This window comes from Cyprinodon variegatus, unplaced genomic scaffold, assembly GCF_000732505.1.
Source record: "Cyprinodon variegatus isolate N-32 unplaced genomic scaffold, C_variegatus-1.0 Scaffold129, whole genome shotgun sequence".
Classification (NCBI taxonomy): domain Eukaryota; kingdom Metazoa; phylum Chordata; class Actinopteri; order Cyprinodontiformes; family Cyprinodontidae; genus Cyprinodon; species Cyprinodon variegatus.
Window position 1 is genome coordinate 1,267,717 of NW_015150582.1, and position 25,165 is coordinate 1,292,881.

General features: G+C 39.9%; 1 protein-coding gene across 4 annotated transcripts in view; it reads left to right on the forward strand.

Annotated features, from left to right (window-relative positions):
- The window catches only part of kif26a (kinesin family member 26A), a 96,249-nt gene extending 72,598 nt beyond the window's left edge, over positions 1-23,651 (forward strand). For 3 of the 4 annotated variants that reach the window (XM_015376091.1, XM_015376092.1, XM_015376093.1), the window contains 12 exons: positions 6,046-6,229; positions 10,371-10,583; positions 12,470-12,563; positions 13,391-13,653; positions 14,428-14,611; positions 15,984-16,143; positions 16,402-16,564; positions 17,533-20,770; positions 21,645-21,838; positions 22,806-22,829; positions 23,075-23,225; positions 23,330-23,651. In XM_015376091.1, the coding sequence (XP_015231577.1) occupies positions 6,046-6,229; positions 10,371-10,583; positions 12,470-12,563; positions 13,391-13,653; positions 14,428-14,611; positions 15,984-16,143; positions 16,402-16,564; positions 17,533-20,770; positions 21,645-21,838; positions 22,806-22,829; positions 23,075-23,225; positions 23,330-23,514 (5,053 nt within the window). In that variant the 3' untranslated portion in view covers positions 23,515-23,651. Of the gene's footprint in view, positions 1-1,239; positions 2,038-6,045; positions 6,230-10,370; positions 10,584-12,469; positions 12,564-13,390; positions 13,654-14,427; positions 14,612-15,983; positions 16,144-16,401; positions 16,565-17,532; positions 20,771-21,644; positions 21,839-22,805; positions 22,830-23,074; positions 23,226-23,329 lie in introns of those variants that run through there. The other variant, XM_015376094.1, reaches the window with a different exon arrangement.
- Positions 23,652-25,165: the final 1,514 nt, after the last annotated feature.

Genomic DNA, 25,165 nt, shown 5'->3' on the forward strand with positions numbered 1-25,165 from the left:
CACTTAATTCCAGTTGGGGTCGCGAGGGGTGCTGGTGCTTATCTCCAGCTGTCTACGGGCAAGAGATAGGGTACACCCTGAACAGGTCGCCAGTCTATCGCAGCGCAGGTGTTTCCACATTTAAAGCGAAATCCTGCCCATTGATTGGGATTTTCTTTTTTTTGTGAGGACCTCTAATATCAACATCCGTTTTGTCTTTGAAGAATGTAGCAGACTTTGCACTTCTAGAGCAAGAAGACCCCAGCTGATGTAATTTGGACATGTTGCAGAACAGCAGGGGTGAGCGTGGTATTTCAAAAAAAACTGTAAAGGTTGCGTTATCTCCAACAGTTTTATTATTTAACAAGGATCCTCTAATTTGTACGCTATGATGCTTTTATTTTTTATCTCATTTTTTTTCTTTAAAGTTTAATCCATCTGAGTTCATATCAGGGGCAGTGTGTCAGAAGGAGAGAGTCAGAGAGAGCTTTGTGTTGAATGTTCTTTCATCTGGCAAGTCTCACACCCACTCTGTTTGCAGATGTGTTGTAGTGGGCTCTCTGCAGCCAATGCGGCAGCTTTTCAAACAGCACTGGCTGTAGTCGGGGGGGCTGAGAGGGCTTACTGGTAAATTGGCAGCCCAGGGAATACAGGGTACTCTAACCTCGGCGCTCACCCACTCACATGCTTTCATTCCCCTTTTTACCCTTGACCACTGACTGTCTGTACTCCCTCTCTCTGGCCAGCATAAATCCGCTTCCCTACTGTGTCATCTGCTTCTGTCGTTTTTGTTTTCCTCTGCTTGGAGTTTAATTTTACCTTCTCAGAGCTTGCCAGTTGGGTCCGAGTATCACTCATTCAAACATCTGTCTCTCTTAGTCATAAGACTCTTTCTCTTCCTGCTAATTACATCCTTCAACAATGACAATGAGACACATAAGTGTTGGGAAAAAAAAGCACGTGCACACTATGCCAACACGCGTGCAATGTAGGCATACTAACCAAATCTGTTTGAAGTATGGGACCCTAAAAGAAGAGAGGGCTCCTGTATGCATTAAGTATTCATTTGACGTGTTTTGAGGTGCATGCATGTGTGTGTGTGTGTGTTCGGGTAAGGGGAGAAAGAGAGTACTGGCAAATTGTGCCGCAAGCATCCAGCAATCGAGCGCTGACACCTCGTCTGGCAGTCGGAGGGAGAAGGGGTTGGGCTGAAGAAAAAAAAAAGGGAGAGGAAGGAGGAGGGATTGTATGTGTGTATGTGAGACAGAGAGAGCAGGAGGGAAAGAGAGACACGGCAGGACAGCTGCCAGAATTTCTCCGATAGCAGGAGAAGGACCAAGAGGTGGAACAGAAGCAGGATTTCTCCTTCTCTTCACAAAGCCAGGCTAGGAGTATAGAATCCTTTCCAATCCCCCTGCCTGTGGGAAAGACCATCGGGACGCACAGCTGCTCACAGCAGACAGAGCGCGTGGGATTAACTACATGACAGGAAACCATCCAGCATGTGGCAAGATGAAGAAATGAAGAGAACTGAACTGCTGAGAGTTGTTTGATGAGATTCTGAACTGATGCAGAACTTTTCCTTTGCAAGAGAGTTGGGGATGTTTTAAAAAAGGGGGTCTCCATCTGTTGTTTCCTCTTCTAAAACTCTGGATTTCCCGTACCTCACTTACTACTCCTATTCTACATTTTTTCCTGCAGAGCAGTCCCTCTTGCTGCCCACCTCATCTATGACCCACCTGCAGCTTGTTCCAGTTAGTTACTATGACGCCCACGCCTCACCCCGACCGTTCTCTCTCCTTCCCCCTGGCGTCTTACAAACCTCTGTGAAATCAAGCGGAACCCCAATGATTGCGATCGGAGCAGGAAGGAGCCCCGTGCCCTGAGTAGTGAGCAACCCCCCTCCTCCTCGCCGTATTCTTGGTGACTGCGGTGGCGTAGCAAATGTGCAAATAATGGAGAACAGTGACAGCACAGACACAGACCTCAAAGTTGATCTGTATCAGTTGTCTGTTTTTTGACTATGAGCATAAACTAGATGATGGATTGGAAAGAGCTGTAAGTACATGACTGCAGCACGTTCTCATTGATGCATGCTTAAGCAAATGTAAATAAATATATTTTGCAAAAAAAAGAAAAAAAAATACTTGCAAGATCTAAGGCATGTTTACTTTGAAACCTTGCTTTATGAAATTTTAGTGAGTGGTGTTTGGGAACAGCTTTACATGGAGATTGAGCGTGAACAGGTGGACAAGCTGTTGTGGGCTGATGAAATCTGAGCCTCTTCTCGCCACCTTTTTCCCTGTTCACAGTTGGGAGAGGAATAGGAAGGGGAAAGATAAGACGAGGGAGAGACAGAGAAGGAAGCAGTTAATTAGTCCCAAAATATGTGGACATGAATTTGCCCCATCTTTCATTGAAGAGCACACCTGTGCACTGACTGTCATTGTGCAGCATCAATTCAACTTCAAGGTTACCATCTCAGCTTTGGGATGTAAGCACCCCACTGTGGTCTGGACAGTTACAAATCAATTTGCTGCTTCTTTTTTTTCTTGTGCTGTCTTAGGCTTAAATTTGATTTATGCTGCTTCTGCAAAAAAAACGACAGAATGAGGCGAGAGACAGACGGATAGGTTTCTCTTGAATGAATGTGTTGCAGAAACCTCCCATAAGTGTACACATGCACGCTGCAGCATGCAGCCACGTGGACTCTGGCTTAGTTTCACCTCTCCTTTGCCGTGGATCACATCCATCTATTCTATCTAGTTTTTATTCATTTTTTCCAGTCACATGATCTGTCTTGCACGGTATCGCGCACAGGCAGCTCCCTGGGGAGAGTCTTCTCCTGTAGCCTTCTTGGATGCAATAATTATTCCATCAGCCAGCAGTGTGTTCCATGATTGTGCTCTTGGGCTGTCGCTGTTGGGGGTGTTACAGTGAAGTGGGGAGCAGTTGAGATCAGGGGGGTTAGATTGTCTCTACAGGCTGATAGAAATGGGAACGTAGTGAGGTTTTTGGCTGCCCATCTGGACAGAGGAGGACTAATGGACTGAGGGTTAACACAGACAAACTCCTGCTGACCTGGAGACACATTAATTGGTTACATTTGAGTGAGCACCATTCAAATCAAGGATTTTACGTATCAGTTTTTTTTTTTTTTTCATTTTTTTGCCAGTACCAATTTCAGGCTTTCTTTTGGGTCTGACCAGTTATTGGCCAAAAATCACAAAACAGGACAAAAATATGTTCTTTAGGTTAATTTAAAAGAGGAATGAGTTTTAAATCCAATAGAAGATAAAATAAATGTAAGATGCTACGTTTTTGAGGTATACTGATATACCACTGAATGTGGTATATAAATTTTTAAAGACAGACTACAGAGGGGATATTTAACCCCTAAATTTGGAAATTAGCTAGATTAGCTGAGGTAATATTGGCTGGTTAATTTGTCTTCTTCAAGATAAAAGGGATAGATGGTGCTCATTTAGTTTCAAACCATGATGTTATGAATATTGTGGTCAGAAATGTTTTATCTTGTAAGCAGGGTAAAAGTGTGATGTTCCTTTCTCTGATGGGTAGTGTGCAGTAGGGAGTTTCATACAGCAAAAAAAAGGAAAAAACTTTTTAACACTTGCTGTCTCATTCTCTGTGAAATGGACTCCAGGGGTTTAAGAACAGTGTGCTAGGCACTTACATTTCTGAAAAGGTTGCCTTTCTAAACCTTAATACACTTTGACACCATAAAGCGACCGTAGTCCCCAAGCTTTATTGGAATTTTGTTAGATTTAAACAGGAATGCTAAAGTATATCCCTCTGTTTGTCATAAAATGGCAGGAATATCAGGTTGAGATGCATTAATTAAAATGAAGAAAGTACAACATTTCATTTTAACTTGCTGATCACAGATGGGGAATGGCGGCCTAGTGGTTAGGGCATAGAGCTTGGAATCCTGAGGTTCTGAGTTCAAGCCCCACTCCCACGGATTGCCACTAAGCAAAGACCCTTAACCCCACCCTGCTCCCCAGGCGTCCCACGATGGCAGCCCACTGCTCCCCAAGGGGACTTGTTAAATACAGAGAGCTCATGTCATTGCTCTGTACTTGTAACAGTGTAATGGCAATAAAAGCTGAAAAAAAGTGTTTTGTTCGTATTTCTGCATTCTTGATTTGTGCTAAAATCTGTTTTCTTGATGAATCATTCTTTGTATCAAGACTTGCATATTCCTTTGAGCAACTTGTTCCTTCAGGTTAAACAGTCACATTTTTGTCCTCGCAGACTTTCTTTGAAGTCTGACTTCTTGAACATCTGAGTTCATTGGATCTTCCTGGGAGGCTATGGCAACAATGAATTGCTGTCAGAAGAGCTATAGTTGATCAGGGGCAATGCCATAAATCCCTTCAGGCAAATATAACAGTTCTTTTCTTTGCGCTGCAGGGCAGAAAAGATTCTGATGGTGTTTTATCAACAGCTCAGTACTGAGAACAGTGAAGAAAGCTGGGAAGACAGTAGACTTTGATGAGAATACTGTGAAAATGCAGGAGTCAGTTCAAATATTACTCTGGTTTGAGCCGACACAGCAGATTTACCAATCGTCCATATCATTACATTTGTTTGGCTACCAAAGGGACACCAATCAGATGTGTGGTAAATATGAAGATCACATTATTTCTATCTGATGTTGTATTACAAATTTATTTTAGCTGATTCGAATTTATTTTCAAGAAGACCTATAACTATTTATAGTTTTCTTTGTAGCAACTCAAAATAAAGTAAATCTTTAAAGTTGTGGAATCGAGGAACACAAAAGTGTTATGGCGCAACACATTTCCTCTCATAAAAAAATATAATAGCTTAGATCCAGATACTTCTTAAACTTTTCTGCAGCTATTTATCAGTAATAACCGATTAGGGTCAGAGAAGAGTTATAGAATTGAGCCAAAAAGACAAAATGAAGTTGTTCTTTAAGCATCTAAAATGAACTGTTAGCACAAGCATTGCAGTTAGTGGGTTAGCTAATTTATATACAAAAACTGTTGAATAACTGGGGAACAAGTAGATTTACCCAAAATTTTCCAGATTTTTTCATTCTGCATTTTTTCTACGTAAAACAGATTTTGAGTCCTTAAAAGCATGAAATAGAGCATCTTTGCCGTTGCAGACTTACCTTTCCCTTATCTACTTGATTTTACCCATTACTATTGTGATCGTGTATATAAACAGTGAAAACGTGCAGAAAAACAGAGTTTTTCATAGGAGCATCTAAAAGCAGACTTTGTCAGATTTCATGTTTTAAAAAACTCTGATATTGAAAATAGCTAACTTAGTCTCAGTCTTCTTGCACTACGAAGTGAAGGACTGTATTCAGTTCAACCTGGTAAAGTTCATGGAAAACAGGTTGAATTTTTTTGTTTTGGTTCTGAGCAGACTATCAGTGATCGGACCAGTTTAGCCACACCAAGATAGAACCGTCTGCATTTTGTATTTTTATTCAAAGCTCAGCTTCTGTCTTATTAAAGCTTCCAAAGGAAAATTGATTCCTCAGCTTTTACTTGAGTGATGAATGAACATGCTCAGTCATAGGACGGCATGTGTTTCCCGTATGGTTGTCCTCCAGTAGTGCTCACCAGGCATGTCCATCACAGCTCAGCTGTGTCTGATCATGATAAGGGATTTTATCTGCTTTGTCTTGCAGCTATGACAGCCAACATTTATTCCCTGGCAGGTTAAGTCAACTGAAGGGTGATAATTTATATTAATAAGTCTGATTAAACATATAATTTGCAGCTAACCCTTGCTGCTAATTCCATACTGTGTAGGAGTATGAGATGGGTGATGAATAATAAGTGTTTCTTTAGTTGTGAAAGGAAGGGAGTGTTTTCTTAGAATAGTTATTTTAGTGGCGTTGTGTATGTTGGCAAACTAAAAGGGAAACTTTTCACTTTTATGGAGGTGTTGTAGTGTGAATACTTGACCTAGCACCTCAAAGAAAAACGATTTCCTTTAGTATGACCTTTTTAGCTTGCTGGTTTTCAGCATACCTTCATTTCCTATGTTTCCTTCTTTTAGGGCAGCTCAGAAGCTGAACCTCTCCTCCAAGCGGAAGAAACACCAACCCTCCCTACTCCACCCTCAGGAGCCCTCCATCTACCCAACCAATTTCAGTGGTATCCTGCAGATCTCCCCACCCCCCACCCCACCATGTCTCCTCCGAGCCGTGTCCAAAGTGAAAGAGAACCCAGGGATGGGAAAGGTGAGAGCACACACATGGAAACAAGTTTTTCTGCCCATAGTGCACACCGATTTCTCCCTGCCTTCATTAACATAGCACACACACACACGCAGGCACAGATACACACAGACCCCTGTTTGAAGGGGTGAAATGCAGAGTGGCGACAGACTGGTCTGCAGGCAGCGTGCCGTCTGGTTCAGTCCATACTGATTCAGTCAGATAAGCTTGCTGGAATGCCATGAATTCCCTCAGTTTGTGGGACCAACATTCCTCTCTTTACACCGAAAGCCAGTAAAAGCTGTAATTCACATATCTGTGGTCCTAACAACAGGATTCCTCAATCCATTCTACATGCTGTGCACAGTGATGAAAGTTGGCCTGGCAGGTATAGGACAGTCATTAACCAAAGCTGTGCAAACAAGTCGCTCTTCCTTTGAGGTTTATTGGGTATTGTTTGTCTGAGCTGACGTCCTGTATTTATAAAGCGCTGAAGTCCCCCAACAAGATTAGATCCCACCTGGATAGGAAACCTTCTCTTCTGCTGCCAGGTATCCAGACGGTTGAATTTTTTTGCCCCATGTTGTAAATCTCCTATCAACATGTGGACTTCATAAAAAACAACTGTGTTATTAACAATCCTCTTCAAGCCCGGGCAAGATCAGTGGTGGGCATCTGTTCTGCTAAAGGGACAGTTGACTTTTTATGAGATTTTTATGATCTATCCAAACCTACGTGAGTTACAGCACTATTTTATTGAAGAGCAAATACACCAATGCAGTGACTCTGTTTCTTCGTAACCGTCTAAAAAGACGGGTGAAATAACATTTCACTTGCCCACTCCAGCTTGACTTTGCCGACATCTGGTTTAGATCAGTACAACACTGTGACACTTGAGTGTATGTCTGGTTTCCATCAGGCATATGTAGGTCACTTCCACTTCCCTGCTTTTACCTGCAGACATCTCTATATGGAGTCGTGCCAAGCAGCACTAATGGATTTCAGAGAGGGATCAAGGTGCAGGGAAACAAAGACCATTAGCAGTGCCTTAAAATACTCCAAACCTTGATATCTGATCACTGCCAACATAAATAAAGCTTAGACATTAGCTTTTTTTTTTTTTTCTAATGACCTCAACAGTCTAATGTAGAAAATTTGTTTAAATGTTAAACCGAAATAATTTACTGATTGTATGAATATTGTTGTCACAAAGTAGTCGGATACACTTAAAAAAAAAAAAAATAGTTAAATTGAATTTAAGGTAAAGGGGTTCCCAAATGATGTCATATCTATGAATGTTTTTTAAATTTCAATCCATGGTTTTCAACATTTCCAACAGATGAAAGTGTGGTTTCAGCCTCCATTATGTTCTGATGGCCTTAAACAACATGGGTAATAAGTCAACCCATTGGGTACAAAGCTTTCCTCAACAGAGTCAAACTCTTTGCTGTTTGGTATCTGCTCAAATTCAGCTATTCTTTGTAGGCCCACAAGGTTTGTTAGAGAACATTTGTAAACAAATGAACCCATGAAGAGCATAGCAGACTAGTTTAGCATAATATGGGGAAAATGTTAATCTGGGTGAGGCTATGAATTAATATCCCAAGCTTTAAACATTCCACTGAGCAATATTGAATCCATAAATCAAGCAAACAGTTGCTTGTCTCCCCCTAGTGGTCTGGAGCACCTTTCTTATACAGTAGTTTTTGCCATTTGCAGCATCTTCCCCTATTTTTCTTTTAAGCAACATTTATGTATTTGCAATGGGTTTAGTGTTTTCAGGGCATTTGCACTTTGTTGGTCTCCTTTTTCTATGATGCAGAATCTCTTGTGCATCATTTTTTGCTGTGCATGCATGCATTTGCAACACGTTTGCACCCCTAGCCCTTGGTGTGTGTACACCCCACATTTTTAAAATACTTAATAGTAAAAAGATACCAGAACCATGTACCATTTTTCTTCAAAATTTGTCATTGTGAATGGAGGTTTGTAGTGGACCCAAATGCAGAGACTGAAGCTGAGGTGGTTTCTTGCAGATTTAATAATCAGAATGGCAGCAACAAAAGCATAAATCCAGAAATAACTAATCAGAGAACACGGGGACAAGAACAAAGGGGAACACAGCGTTTCGGGAGAGAATGAAGAGAATCCAGCAAACAGTAACTGCAGAGGAGGAGTATATATGCAAAACAGACCAGTGAATGGATTAATCAACTGATTGGGAGCAGGTGTGGACAGAAGGAACTAGAAGGGAGTTAGGGGAAAGGAGAGTGGCAGAAGGGGGCAACAGAGAGTAACCAATAGGTGCAACTGTGCTTAAATATAACTAGAAAAGAACTTAGATGGCATTATTTGGAAGTGAAACTAATAACTTAGAAAACACAGGATTACATAAACCAAAGTTTAACTGAAAAACCAAAGTGAAACTAAAAAAGAACAAAAAATCTTGATTAAAATATCATGACAAATTTACTGAGCTATTCTATCACATTAGATCCTGATACAATACATTGAAATTTGTGGTTCTAATGTAACAAATGTTTGAAGAACAGGAATAGTTAATGACCCTCTGGTAACAAAACCTTGCAGTTTTCTATCTACCATTTGCAGGAACATTTATACAGATGTCCCTGGGAGAGTTAACTTTTAATGTTGTCGTCAGGAGTTTGGAGAGTCTTAAGGCTCAGCAAAACAGCCTTCTGACAAACATTTGTTTATTTTAAAGGTTTTATTTCAGTGCCAAAGAGGGAGCACATTTACTTTTAGTGGCTTAGGGCTGATTTGCATCTACCATAAACGGCAGCATTCAGAGACCATTGCAAGTAATGTAACGCTTGGGGTAACAGTAAACACTCTAAAAGATAACAGGACTGTTAAACATACAGTATCCCTTGAGCTGCTTCTGTCACCTATCAGTCACAGATATGTTTGCACATTGCCTTTGGAAAAAGAAAGAGATAAATCTGACCATCAGATTGTGAAACGATATGGAGTTGTCAGTATTTCTAAAGGAGGTGTTTTGTAAATGATGGTGTTATCTAGCCTGACATGTTCAAACACGGCCACACAAACCACACACAGTGCTTCTCTTCAGCAGGAAATTGTCAAATTTATCTGCCTTTGTCTGCTAGAGGTTGAACTGTGCACAAACAGCAGACTGGCTCAACTCCTGTGACATGAGCTGTCTCGTCAAAGCTGTGCTCAGTCAACGCTTTAATGCATCGGCTGTCACCGTTTTCAGTTTCCTATGCTGGCATGATGAACCATACGCTGACCTGTGGAATGTGTTAAGACCATAAAGCTCACTTGATGAATGTGAAACCACATTATGCAGCTGGGTGGCTTTCAGGCTTCTTAACAGTAAACTGGCTTTTTTCAAGCAACGAAGGGGAGGGACAACTGAAGTAGGAGAGTGAGTAGGTGGAATAATGGAGGAGATATTGGAGGGTTGGGGGCATATGCTGATGCTATTCCATTCTGTTGAGCAGCCCGCTGTCTAGAAAACAACCTGGATTTAGATAATCCTGCAGCAGGAGGTTTCACACACATCAATTTCCATCCATTTCAGATTTGACTTTCAGTAGCCACCTTGCTGCCTTTTACCAACACCATTTGTGTTGACCCATTGAGTTTACCAGTCAATGAAAGACTGAAAGTTTCCATGGTAACCTGAGATGTACTTCAAATCTGAATTAGACCCCATGATGTTGTAGGACACATGATGCACTATACGATTATGAAAGAACTGAGCCTGTATGGATTTATCTTCATTCTTTCTGTTTTTTCACTATTTTCTTCTTTTGTTATTAGATATTAAGAATTTATTTTTTGTCATGCTGTCACACAATATGTATATATTTCCTGCTTTGCAGTGCAGGTCTTGTTTACATTGTTGGAGAACGGATAAAAAGCAAAAGGTCTATTCTGAAAGGCAATACAAGTATTTTTTGATTCTTTGGAAAAACTTTAATCGTTTAGAGTAAGCAATTAATAGAATATTAATTGATATATGAACGCAAATATAATATATTAAAATTGGCCTCTACAGTTTTGTCCCTATTTTTTAGAGGAATAAAGTTTGTTTTGTCCTAGCTTTAAATCAAACAATAAATGTTTAGCATTTTGTACTTTCTAATCCTATTCCTGTTATTATTTATCCTTCTAGGTAAAAGTGATGATGCGAATCTGTCCATCTCTGGAGGGTGCCGACTCCTCCGAGTCTCAGTCTTTCTTAAAGGTAGACAGCAGGAAAAAACAGCTGACCCTCTATGACCCTGCGTCCAGCCCGCACTCCAGCTCAGGGCACAGGAGGTCCGCCACTGTAGCCGTCCCAAAGATATTTGCCTTTGATGCTGTTTTTACCCACGATGCCTCACAAGTAAGGGCCCTGCATGTGTGCTTCAAGTGTGTGTGTGTGTTTTTTTTTTTTTTAAGGTGGCGGGTGGGAATTTAGCCTCTCAAGGACGAAGGGACGATCTTTATGTTTGCAGGGTGTGACCAGAGGCTTAGAGAAAAATGCCTGTCTTGGGTCAGGGGGGCATTCTTACCAGTGTGGGCCTAACAGCTGGGGCTTTTAAGCCGTCTGAGGAATGATTTGAATCCACTCTGTTTATATCCAACCTCTATATCTAACAACACAACACCTGCTGAAACACAGACAAAGGTCAGCTTCATATTTACTGTCTCATAAGGAAAAACTGTGATTATAATGGCACAGATATGTAATTCAGCAGTAAGATTTAATCAGGATTTTTCTTTTTATTTCCTAATAGTGCATTAAAGTCGAGTAAACAAGTTTGTGGCAAATGGTGTAGAGTGAGATTTCTTTAGCTGAGAAAGCCCCAGATCCTCTGTCATGCCACCAACATGGAGCTATTATTTCTTAAGTATGGTGCTGATAGCTGAAGTCTAAATGTTTCTGCTGCAGAGCCGGAGCCAAGGCTCTGGATTATGCCTCTGGGACGGCTCTGCTGGTGGCTAACTGTTACAGCAAGCTGTTCAGCTGTTACAGGTCTTGTTTGCTGTGTGATGTATGGTTAAGGGCACCACTGCTCCCAGAGGTCCCATGCTGAAACAGAAATACGCACTGCAACCATTGCAAAAACACACCTGAGTGATGGGAGTTCCCCAAATGGGATATATATATATATTTTTAGTTTTAATTTCAGCTCCGATTAGGCTTTCAGCTACTGAGAGTTACGTTTATTGAAGTACCGGTAAGTGAAATTAAGAAATGTGTAAATCAGTAGGAAGGGGGAAAAAACACGACCAAGAATGCAGCCAGGTCACCTAAGGCCAAGGCTGAGAAACAACTAGAATCAATGGGAGCACAATGTTTACTAATGAAAATTATAACTTTAGTTAAGTCTCAAGCTACACAAAGTTCAGAAAGATTTATATTATGGTGCCTTAGATCAGACCTAACAAACCTGTTCCCTATGTAGGGGTTTAAAACACTTTCTGGTGAGTTACTCTGCCTGTTATTCACCACAGCGGCAAATAACTGCTTGCAAATACATTTATTTCAAAACGCTTCAAATCTGCTGAAATTTAAAGGGATGCTAGAATTTCTGTTGCAATTTTGAGATTAGTGGGTTGTTAAACATCTGAAACATACACTGAAAAACATAATGCAACTGCTTTTGGCAATTAGTTAATCATATTTAGTCACTTTAACACAATCCTTTCATGTTAGCCAGGGTAGGAGATAAAACAATTGTTTTAAAGTAACTAAATATGATTAAGTAAATGCCAAAAGCAGTTGCATTATTTTTTTCAGTATATGGTTCATTCCTGATTTAAAAAAGTTAATATTTTTAAATCCGATTTTGTGGATTATTAGAATTTACCTATCTGCCTCTGATGAGCTAACTCTGGTTTCCTGCAAATATAAAAGTCAACCAAAAAGGTTATATTTTCTAAAGGTGTTTTTTTTAAAGCAGTATAAAATTTAGTGTAGAGCAATACTGTGTCAAACTCAGCAAAGTCATGTGGGATATGCATATATGGGATTCACTTTGTGTTTTGAATTGATTCCTACCTACTAATTGTGTATAAAAACATTTTCAACACTTGCTTATTTGCTTTTAAGAATAGTGTGATTTTATTGTTCATTTTTTGTTTTTTTGAGAATTTACAGGTTTTGCGGCTCTATAATATCAGAATAGAATTTCAGTTTTTGATTCTCTTTATTCATATTGTTACAGAGCTGCCTGAGCTGTAGCTTCCCTGTCACAGGTAGTTTATTGACTCTGTTTCTCGCAGGCTGAGGTATGCTCAGGGACAGTAGCGGAGGTCATCCAGTCTGTGGTGAACGGTGCAGACGGCTGCATCTTCTGCTTCGGCCAAGTCAAGCTCGGTAAGCTCCTCCACTGGCAACAGATTAGACAAGAGCCTTTGTTAGTCTCGGAAAAAAAACTCTCATTGCTCTTTGTTAGCTACGCTCGATGTCCACAATTGGCTTAGCGGTGCACTGGGGTGAGTCAAGGAATGGGAGATTGGAGGGGAAAAAAGAATGGGTTGGAGGTGAGAAGGGGGGTGCAAAGTGCCGCGTGCAAGCTTCAGGGCTCAGTCTCTAATTAAAATCTTAGTAATTAGTCCAGCCAGTCCTCCTAGGATGAAGAGCGTGCTTCTCTTCTGCTGCTGTTAGCTATAATTCTCCACAGAATGACTCCTTCTGGAATAAGTCCTTGAATTAGCATTTGATTTTACTTTAACTTAATGTTACGTCCAATGCCCTCCATCAGTCATTTTCTTCTCCATCACTAATTGTTAAACACAGTAACCTTTGAACAATTTTCATAGGGGTGGTAAAAGGCCAGCCCATTCATTTTAGCTTTATATATTTAGATATATCTTATATCCTTTCCTTATTTTGTCAGGTCACAATCATAAATTCTATTGGGATTAATATATTCTTTCAAAAAATATTCAGTTGCAGAAATCCTTTAAGTGTTAATTTTATTTCACGCCATTTTTTTCTGATTATCTCCCCCCCAAAAATGGCGCCGTTCATTGTCTTTACATTCCTTTGAGAATTTCTTTTATACTAATGTAAATATGGAATATAAATGCTGGAAGAATATATGTTTAAGGTTTGTGTAAGGTCAAATTGAAAACACTGTATTGATGACTCTGTATTAAGTTACCATTATTTTTTTGTCATTTTCTCTTCTGACTTACCAGGCAAGACATACACCATGATTGGAAAAGACAGCTCCCCTCAGAGTTTGGGCATTGTGCCCTGTGCTATTTCCTGGCTTTTCAAGCTCATCAATGAGCGTAAGGAGAAGACGGGCACTCGCTTCTCAGTCCGGGTGTCTGCTGTGGAAATCTTTGGGAAAGACGAGGAGCTGAAGGACCTGCTGTCTGAGGTTTCAACAGGCAGTCTGCAGGAGGGCCAGTCCCCCGGAATCCATCTGAGAGAGGATCCCATCTGTGGCACTCAGGTAAGGATCTCCACAGCGCTTCACTTTTTCTTTGTTCACTGATCCTTTCATTCTCTCTGTGGGTTCTAGTATTATCCGAGTATTGATCTCTTTGTCTATGCTCAACCTCTCCCTTCTCCTCCAACGAGGTTTAAACTTTCTTTTGAGTGCATGGGTGAGCCTCTCTTTTTCTCAACGTCTCCCAGGACTTCCCAGTTATCTGTCTTGATCCTGCTTCTTCAATCCATGTTTCATATATAAACCAAACTCATCTATGTTATTGATAGCTCTCTGCTTCTCTCCCATACTGACTATCCTGTCAGTATCTATTATAGATGAATTAGAATCAGCCCTCTGTAGCACAATAGAAATAATATTGGGGGATGGTAAAACTGGATGTTTGAAGGTGTTCACAGGTGTTGCTGACAGATGTTGTTTTTTGGGGCAACTGTGGACTCTGACTTCAAACGATGTGCAGTCCTGTGAAGCTTGTCTTCCTCACGGCAGTCACGCGTGGGCTTCTTTATGATCTCTTTCACCTTCATTCCCTACCACTCCCTTTATTTTTTATTTTTCTAACACTTCCATCACCAACATTACCTCTCCTAATCCCCCCCTCTCTCTCTCTGTGCATATCTGCTGTTTTAATTGCCCTAGAGATACACTCTAATGTATGCTTGGGTCCAATTAACTGGCTGCTGTCCTTAACTGTGCCTCCGTTTTAACTTCACCTTCTTTCTCAAGTTGTGTTTGGTGTCTTTTGCTCACCCTGCCACCGCTCTCCAACCTCTGTAGCTCCAGAACCAGAGTGAGCTCCGGGCCCCGACCGCTGAGAAAGCCGCTTTCTTCCTGGACGCAGCCCTCGCCGCGCGCAGCACCAGCAGGCCAGATGCTGATGAGGATGAAAGACGCAACTCGCACATGCTGTTCACGCTTCACATTTACCAATATCGCATGGAGAAAAGTGGAAAAGGCGGAAGTTAGTATTATTGCAATGCAGAATCTCATTTAAGCACTCACATTAGAGAAAAGTTAGTATTCGATAACTATTTATATGAATAATTGGGGTTGTTGATTCTAATTGTTGTGTTTTATTAAATAAAACAAACAACAAAGTCAAAGTTACACATTGTTTCTTTTAATAAAATGCGTACAGTTTTAAGGTTGAAAGGTAAAGGATACATATCTATTAATCTTTTTTTTTTCTTAATAAAAACAGCCTCCTGAAATAAAAAAATCACTGTAGAATGACATTTTATCTACCACATCTATTTTAATATATGTTTATCAGTTTTATCAAAATACTAACATTGCTTTGCCAAATAGCTTAACCTCAGTCAATTTGGATAAGGAGTGACATAATTTGATCAACGCAATGTTTGATAAACTTCTTCACAACTGTATCCCTAACCAATCTGCTTTCCTTGATCCTAATGATACTGTTTGTTCTGTCATGTTAGGTACACTTTCTTTTACAGTATATCAATAACCATGTAACGTCATAGTAATAACATAACAAGTTAAACTATATTACTACATAATAAGAAACCCTTTATGGAAAATTTTGGCAAGTGCTGTGCTTCAAATTTTAGGCAGACAAGGTCAGACTTCTTAGATGTCAACCGTTATTACCAGTTATTTCACCAACACAGTAAATTAATGTGTTTATTATTTAGTAAAATGCAGTGTATTACTTGGTATATAACAGAAAACCAAACCTAGAAGACAGCAATACAATCTTCTTAACTAAACTCGTATTTATATGTGACGAGCTCAGCTTTATAATGCTTTGTTAACCTGATGACAAGCTACAATTTATTTTGTAATCTATTGGTAGGTGGTGGCCAATAATAAATATAACGATAAACTGTTGTACAGTAACCTAATGGCAATTAACCACCAAAAGTCTCCATTGTTACATAGTAACATACAATTGTAATAATTACATGCAGGTATTGCATATATAGACCTTAATTATGGGGTAATTACCAAATAAAGTTTTTCTTTTTACCAAGTAACATAGTGTGACTTGCTATCTTACCATGTTATACGTGGTTATTAATGTCGGCGATGTAAAAAGGTCTGGATACAAATGTAAAAAATACTTTTTCCATATATCTATTTATATTATATCTTTACTCGACTTCCTTTTCAACTGAATTAACCACTTTGTTTTGTTTTATATAAATTCACAATTAAATGTTTTGGTGTTTGTGGTCTTAAAGGGACAAAATATTAAAAAAGGCCCATTAAATCACCTTAGTGAGAGAGTCTGTCATCGTCTCACTGCAACTTTAAAACGGGAGTTTTTTTTAGCTCCTCACCTCGTTTCTTGTTTTCCATCCGAACAGTGTCAGGTGGACGGAGTAGACTGCACCTTATTGATCTGGGGAGCTGTGAGAAGGTCCTGAGCAAAAGCAGAGAGGGAGGGGGAGGCTTGTGTCTTTCTCTGAATGCACTGGGAAACGTCATAATGGCTTTGACAAACGGAGCAAAACATGTACCTTACAGGTGAGAAAACCATTATTGTTTTTTTTTTTTTATGTTCAGTAGATGGGTTGACTATTTACTCACCTGCAGGTAACAGCTTTAATGGTGTGGCACATCATGTTAATATTAAGTATGAAAAGATTAACTACTTGTCATCTGGGAGTGTTTTTTTACTCGGTGTATTAAGGACGCTTCCCCAGATGACACATCAGCTATTTTATCAGTGCTTTAAAACATGGCAGCTCTGTTTGCTAATCACAACTTTAATGCACTCTCCAGGGACAGCAAGCTAACAATGTTGCTGAGGGAGTCTCTCGGCAACATTAACTGCAGAACCACCATGATTGCCCACATCTCAGATTCCCCGACCCACTATGCCGATTCACTCAACACAATCCAGCTTGCCTCCCGCATTCACCGCATGAGAAAGAAGAAATCAAAGGTATGCTGATAATCTTTTACAGAGCAAATATATGTTGTCATGCTGATTAAAATAAAGTAAAAAAAAATATACATAGGAGGAAGTGCAAATTTTTTAAAGATTTAACATGTTTTTTATCATATTATTAAATTATAATTAATATACATTGTTAATTGTTTTATTATATGCTAAATTAAGGCTTATACAATGTTTTATAAGTAAGATCTATTCCTGTTTTTTTCATATTTTTTGCCCTTAAGTTGCTGAAGATAGAGATTGTCAACCTCAGGACATGCCATTGTCAGTCTTGTTGCCCGTATTAATTGTAAATTTGTATATAATCAGTGCTCTAAAAACAGGCTTCCTGTATATGCTAATATATATATATATATATATATATATATATATATATATATATATATATATATATAATGGTTAAAAAGAAATACTGTTTCTCAGCTACGTCGTATATCTGCATATAATCGATAACACTTCTAGGGGAAGGTAATGAGGCCCTATAGAGGCCAGTATTTATTTGGTTGTCGTCCCAGTGATAATTATTATGCTGTTTAGATATAGCTACTTGTATTAATGACATTTATCTTAATGTGTCTATTGATGTGTACTTTTAACCTTTAGATAAATATTGACATGTAATGTAAAATACATATAAACATTAAAAATTAAATTGTAATAACTCATAATGGTTAATAAGGTTTTCTGAAATTTGTCATCACATAAATATTTGAAACCAAATTAAACTCACTGTTGTAACCACAAATACAAAACGTACACTGAGGGGAGACTGCAGCATTTATTTTTTTATGCAGTAATTGCACGTTACGTAGGACCAAGGGGCATCCTTGTCAGTAAAGAACAAAGTGATCGAAACCTAATTTTAAAGCTGCAAATTTAAACCAAACCTTGGTTTCGGTCTTGTATTCTCTATGTTAAAGTCTAATATGTGCTTTGATTTTTTTTCTTTAAAGTATGCATCAAGTTCTTCTGGAGGGGAGAGTTCTTGTGAAGAAGGCAGAGTTCGGCGGCCACCACACCTGAGACCATTCCACCCTCGCACAGTAGCGCTGGACCCAGACCTGCCCGCCTTGCTCAGTGATCCAGAGTACTCCTCAAGTAGCGAACAATCTTGTGATACTGTTATTTACGTGGGCCCTGGCGGAACTGCAATTTCAGATAGAGAGCTTAGTGACAATGAAGGACCACCTGCTTTCGTTCCTATTATTCCCTCCCTTAACAAGAAGAGATCTGCAAAAGAGGGCCCTCAGGATAGAGACCATTTCTTTAAATGTAACACGTTTGCTGAGCTCCAGGAGAGACTGGATTGTATAGATGGCAGTGAGGAACCTTCTGCCTTTGTTGGGGAAGGCAAGAGAAACCAGGCTAGCCCTAAAATGGACAAATCCAAGGAAACCCAAGTGTGTAATTCACCAAAGACTGGAGGAAATATTTACAACCAAGAGGGAATGTCCACTAAGCAATCTAGCCCTATTCAAATGCCCTGCAGCCCAAATGTTAAACCTAAACTTGACATTAACAAGAGACAATGCATACCTTCAGAAATGGTTCCAGCTGAGACTGTTCAAAATATATGCAGAACAAGTGCGGACGGGGAGAAGGTATTGATGTCTGAAAGTCTTGTCACCAGAAACAGACCAACAGCTATCACAGACCCAAACTCAGAGCCTGTAGTGAGGGAGAAAGTTTACCCTTATAAGAAAGCCTTGCCGAAGCCAGCTCCACCTCCCTTGCAGCAGACAGAAACCCCAGAAAAAGGAGAAAGATCTTCCACCAGGATGCCACCAGTGGGAATGAGCCACCAAGCTGTAAAAAAAAGGGATCCTTGCACATCACCTTTGTTCAGAGCACCCCTAGAGGTGTGCCAAGTGCGGTCAGCTTTGAGGGAAAGGTGTATGGATCGAGACATCCTTAGAGCTACTGTCACCCTGCAACAGCCAGTGGAGTTAAATGGGGAAGATGAGTTAGTGTTTACTGTTGTAGAAGAGCTTTCCATTGGTAGTATTGTGGATAAGGGTCGACCATCAAGTATTATTAGCTTCAACAGTGACTGCTCTCTTCAGGCCCTTGCTTCTGGTTCCAGACCTGTCAGCATCATCAGCAGCATAAATGATGAATTTGATGCCTACACATCAACTGTTGGAGGAACTGAAGTCAACATTGCAGTAGTCACGCCCACCCAACAGGGTGCAATAGAGTGTATAGACAGCAGGGGATCGTCTATAAGTTCTTGGCTGAGCGAGGTCAGTGTATGCACCTCAGAAAGTGAAGGGGCTCATTCCACAGATGTGTTCCTTCCTCAGGCCCAACAAATTGGGCCAGAGTCCACATTTTACTTTGATTCCCTGGACATGTTTCAATGCGTGTCATCTACAAGAGATGCAAAGAACTCTTTGAATGATAGTGGATTCAGTTTTTCTGAACAAGACAATGATAGCACCGCATCAAGTAAACTGTCACTGACAAAGTCCCCCAACTCACCAGAATCAGCCAAAGGGTCCCTTCGATTTACATCTAAATTATCCAAAGCTCACTCAGTGAGCTCCTCTCCACTTCCACAGTGCTCATCAGTTGTCCACTCTAGTCTTCCCAGGAAGATAAAACCTACCTCATCCATCTCTCATAGTAGCAGCAGCAGCAGTAGAGATCCACTGAGGCAAGAAGCCAAACAAGAGAATCCATGGCAACGAGTTAATAACCACACAGAACCTCAGATTTTTGACTCAAGCAGCACCAGCAGATTTCTCAGAAATCCCCCCAGTGGTGTCTTTTCCAGCAAAGCATCCAACAACAGCAACAGTGTACCTCACCCTCCAAAGGTGCAGGGGTCTACCTCATCCCAGAGAGTGGTTGATGGCTGTGAGAAGAGTGCTACCAGGAATACACCCAGCAGAGTGCCTCAGCTGAAACGAGGTGCCACCACCCTGGGAACGGTGCCTGTTATTCATTCCTCCACAGATCACAAAGGAAGCCAGGATACTGCTTCATCTTCTGGAAGCCTTAAATTCTCCTCACTGGGGAAAAACAATAAGGCTAACTCACAAAAAGCAAGTGATCTCGCAAAGCCTGGTTGCACCTCGCCACCTCCTCCTCCAGTTAGAAAGTCAAGCCTTGATCACAAGACTAAGATTTTGCTACCCCAAAGTGCCTTAAAGTCAGCATATGGGGAAGGAGGAAAGACTTATGGGTCAAGGACAGCTGTATCAGAGGATGAACTTGAGGGACATCGTAAAACAGATTCCAACAATTTAAAAACCTCTAGCCTCAACACAGCCAAAGTTACCTCTAGCCTGAAGGCCAAAGGTTCTAAAGGAGATGCTGGGCTGCATTATGGCAGTCAGATGTCACTGGAAAGGTGTGAGAGCCTGTCTCTATCAGGCTCCAGAACTGCGCTTAGCAGGGAAAACAGTGGGGCAAGTCTGGGAAGCAAATCTAACAAGTCAATTCCAAGATTTGGTATCCCTAATTCATCAAGCTCCCCCATAGCTACCTTCCAACCTAGTCAAAGTGGAGGAAACATTGCCAAACCCAGTCAAATAAAAGCATCTGTAAATACCAGAGCATTAGGAGCAGTTAATGGGAATAAAGCCCGCTCACTGTCAGCCAACAGCTCCAAGGGCCTTAGTTCCTCTACTAAATCTTTGGCATCTTCTGTTTCCCGGAATACCAACGCTAACCTTCCACCATCGGGTCGGACATCAGGCTCTCGGACTACTGCCCAAATCACAAACAAGCCTGGTAGAGGGACTATCATGGGCACAAAGCAGGCCATTAGGGCTGCAAACAGCCGTGTAAGTGAACTTGCCACAGGCAATGTATCAGTAAAGCATGGTAAAGGTTCAGGAGATTCAGACAGTGGGAATGACAGTGGAGTAAACGTGACCGATGACAAGTCCCCGACAGCCATCTTACCTTCTCCGTACAGTAAAATCACTGCACCCAGAAGGCCTCAGCGCTACAGCAGTGGCCATGGCAGTGATAACAGTAGTGTGCTGAGCGGCGAGCTTCCTCCAGCCATGGGCCGTACAGCTCTGTTCTACCACAGTGGAGGCAGCAGCGGATATGAGAGCATGATTAGGGATAGTGAAGCAACAGGTAGTGCTTCATCTGCCCTTGACTCCATGAGTGAAAGTGGGATGTCATCTTTAGGCCGAGCAAGGAGCTCCAAGTATCCCAAGAAGAGAGCTAATGGTAAGATTTGTAAACAGAAACATTAATGCACCACTTTACATGTCAGGCACTTTAAAAATAACATCAATGGTCATATGGGTTGAGAATGATCTTTTTTTTTAATGCTCATAATAAAAGGCAGAAGATCAGCACTTAGGTGGACTTATAAGGTCATCAGAGCATGAAGGAAACCTCAATGCTGTTATGGAGTAAAGCTTACATTTTAATATTCCTCTTAAAACAAAAACAAATTAAAAATACAATAATTCTTTTAAAAAAAGGTCAAACAAAATGGTCAAACAAAATGTATTTTTTTTTTCAATTAGTTGGAATTTTGAATAATCTCTTTAAAGAAGTCAATTCAATTTATTGTATACCTGAGTCTTTAAACACTGCCTTAGGTCCATGGTTTTAAATGGATAGTTTTTAAATCTTACTAATGGTTGACCAAACATGTGATGTACTGGATCTCAATGCATTGTAAAGTTACTTATAAGATGTGAGCAATATGGATCCATAAATATGTTGAAGACTTGTTCACTCAGTTTCCATGGCCTACAACTACACATTTAGATTCATAATTAAGTTTCAAGGTCTTAAATGTTTAGACTGTTGATTCCTTTAAATCAGTGCTCCAGTCAGCACTGTTTATAGCTTACCCATGTAGGTCAAATACTGCTGAGAATTTATGACTAGACTATCCTTTCTTTCCATTTTCATTTTTTATACCATACATTTACTGTCCTATAAACACTTTTGGAAGATTAGAAAAGTGCTCTGAAACACATTTGAGTGCATTGTTTGAGAATTATGCTACACAGTTGAACATATCTTACCATGATCCCATCATACATACTGCTTACAGTATCTAACTATATGCGATCCACATTTTAAGGCTTCCAGAGAAGACGGCTAATTCCTGCACCCCTGCCAGACACATCGTCCTTGGGGAAAAAGGTGGCCCCTGCAGGCCAGTGGGTGGACCTGCCTCCTATGTCTGGACAGTTGAAAGAGCCGTTTGAGATCAAAGTATATGAGATTGATGATGTGGAACGTCTCCAAAGGCGGCGTCAAGAGGAAACCGCAGAGGTGAGCAGAGGGTCAATCCACAGTGTTTGTGGTTCATGTTGCTAAACCTTTGTCATGTCTGGGTGGTGGTCTTGTGACTCCTGCTTGTTAAACCCATGCTTAACAAGCCTAAGTTTTGCAAGTGCAGTGTTAACGGTATACATATCTCAGTGTGGGAATAACTTGAATCTCTTCTTTTGAATTTCACTTGAACAAGCAAGACAAGAACAACAAATTCCAGACGTTTGACCTTCAGTCAGCTTAGCAGCAAACCCTAAATTTAAAATGTCTGAGTCCAAGCTTTTAAAGCTTTCTATTTTGGCTTCATTCCCAATGAATGTCAGTAGTTCAATGAGCTGTTGAAAGTTACCAGATATAAATGTGAAAAAAAGACTTGTACTACTGACAGGGAGGTGAGTGAAAAGGATAGAGATTGATTATAAAAAAAATGACTAAGGTGATGGCAGCAGAAACATCCTGATCTTACCAAAAACACTACATACTAACTTGATTCCCCTTTTTGGATCTTTGATGATTTCTTCTGTTTGTTTTTTTTATGGTTCCATAATTTCAGCTGGCCAGAAAAAAACCTGATGGAAAAATATAAGCTATAAACTAATAATACAACCTATACTAACTGGTGCTAAAACAACAACAGGGTATTTTGTTAGGTTTTCAACATAAAAGAGAGGCCTAACAATGGTCAAGTTGATAATATTTGTAATCATATCAATCCCAATAGTAGTTTGCTGTTGTTTCATGGCAATACTTCAGAAGTTTCAGGGTATGTGAATATTTCTCAAGGATCTGTATATTTATAATCTTTCATGTTACCTTAATTGAAGTAGTTAGCTGGTTTATTTCTTCTCCTGGCCAATTTAAATTGCAAGATTAGACCATATTTGCACAGTTCATGTGTAACATGGTAATAATTTACTCGAGATAATGTCATGATGGCGTGCTAACATTCTGTCTCTATTTCTTCCAGCAATCGTGCCAAGACGTTGAAAAGGTATGCTTATTTGTTTCAACTGTGATTATTTTTGAACATAATTCAAATTGCTGCTTGATTTAAAATTTGACATTGGTTGAATTTGCGTAAAACACAAACAATAAGAAGACTCGTTTCAAGTTTGATTTATCTATTTCTTTACCTCATTTGAAACTGGTCGCTCACTTTTTTAGAATTTCTGCAAAAGCAACTGATTATTGCATGTTTAATACATTTAATAATCCCCTTTTTTAATCATCTCGTAGGGTTTGATATACTTTAACAGCAAGTGGAGATTGCTGGAGAGAAGGCAACAGCAGGTGAGGGAATTGAAAGCAAAGCACCAAGTGTTGTTGGAGGAGCTGGAGGACACAAAAGTTCGACTAATGATGGATCCCAGCAAGTGGGTTGGAGAGTGTAAGTCAATATCATATGTGTTTCACTGATTTTTCACCTCTTAGAATAGAAAACACATACAGAAATATTTTGGTTTCACTTGATAAAATTTCTTGTCCCAACAGTTGATGTAGACCATAATTTGGATAAAGAGTCTCCTGAGTACCTGGAGGCCTTGGCACAGGCCACGGAGGAGTTGGAGTTTTGCGTCAACCTTTGCAAGTCCCACGTTATGATGGTGACTTGTTTTGACATCAGCATGCCATCGACATCAGGAGCTCAAGAGGGACTGCGTGAAGTCGAAGTTTGAGGAGGGAAGCAAGTAGAAATTTAAAAGACAGCGGAAGTGAGAAGAAAATGTTAGAAGAGATGTAGCAGTCAGTTTATAACTATCACTGGAATGAAGGAAAAAAAGTTGGATGGGAGACGAGAGCAGAGCTTTACTGGGAAAAAAAAAAGAAGAGGAAATCTTGACCATCTCAGCTTACAGTGCCTCGTTGTCTGGGACAGAGCAGAGAATTGAAGCGTGAGCACAAACGCTGTTGTCTTCACGGCAAAGCGGTGGTTATCAGTTATTGAAAATTCGTCAAACAACACCCTTAAGTGCCTTTTTTAATGTTTTTTTTTGACTCATTATTTTTCATACTGTGCAGGTATTTTAAGCATACCCTAGCTTAATCCTGAATATGTTGCTTTTAAGAAAAATATTTTATACTGCATTGTATAGTGTATTTAAATAAATTTGTGGTGTGTACAATTATCCTTTTCTAAGTTGGGAAAAAATAAAGAAAAAAGAAGAAGCAATAAGCTAATGTTATTGCGATCCCAGACTTTGCCTTTTCTCTTATTTCTAACCTCAAGTCAGCATTTTTCCTCATAGTCATTCAACCTCTTGCGCCTTAAGTTAAATTTTGTATTTCTGTAGTTTTCTAGACTTTGAAACTGGACTGCATTTTTATTTTTCATCAAGCACAGTGTTTCCTCCTGTCAGCTGATTTGTAAAAGTTCACAGGATGGAAGTCATTTGTTTTTCCCTACAGTTGCCTTTATCAAAATGGGTGTCTGTGGATCAGCTGTGGTGTTTGTTGGCAAGGAAAATGTATTCAATTTCTGTAACCAATGTTTTATTTGCTAGGAAATGAGAAAACAAAGCCAAAACAATCAGACTGGCACTGTGATGGACAGTGATAGAGTTCTCTATCCTCGGTTGTGACAGTAGATCTATGGATGCTCATCATTGAGCCTTATTTTCTGCAGATAGTTCAGACACAAATGAGACAGCACCAATGTGCCAGCATCTTTCTCTACAGCTAATTTGCTGAGTGCTACCAAGCCTCAGTTCTATGCATTCCAGCCCATTTTCACTCCACATACTTTATGGAACTCTGCAACAACCTTAGTTTTTATCAACACTGTTGAGAAAAAAATTGGAACATTTCTTAAGTATTTAAATTTGCTTTCTCTTATGAAAGGATGCATTAAATTGGTATTTGATTGTAGCAGTGTCAAGCAAAAATCAATCATATCTCTGAAGCCGTCTGAATGCGCTTATGAATTAAACGGCTGACACAAAGAGAGGAAAGATGATCTGTGAAAATGATTGTTTAGAAATAATAACTGACCAGCTATGGTTTTTCTTGTTTGTTTTTTTTCCATTTTTTTATGAACATATACTCTCTCAGGCCCTCACAGAAGATGCTGCATGAGATTTTTTAACCATTTATACAGATGATTTCTACTCCATTTTTACCATTCTAATTTTTTACAGTAGTTTCAGTTTTCACTGATGTAGAGGGGTGGCTCATAAATTAAACCAAACAGACCTTCTTTTCAAAAGGTTTGATAATATGTAAGGTCACGTTTCATATCAAAACCCATATTTTCTAATACCTTTGTTTTTTGTATAGGAGTTTCAAACCTTGTGTATAAATGTATTATATGGCAGCTTGTGTTTTCTTTTC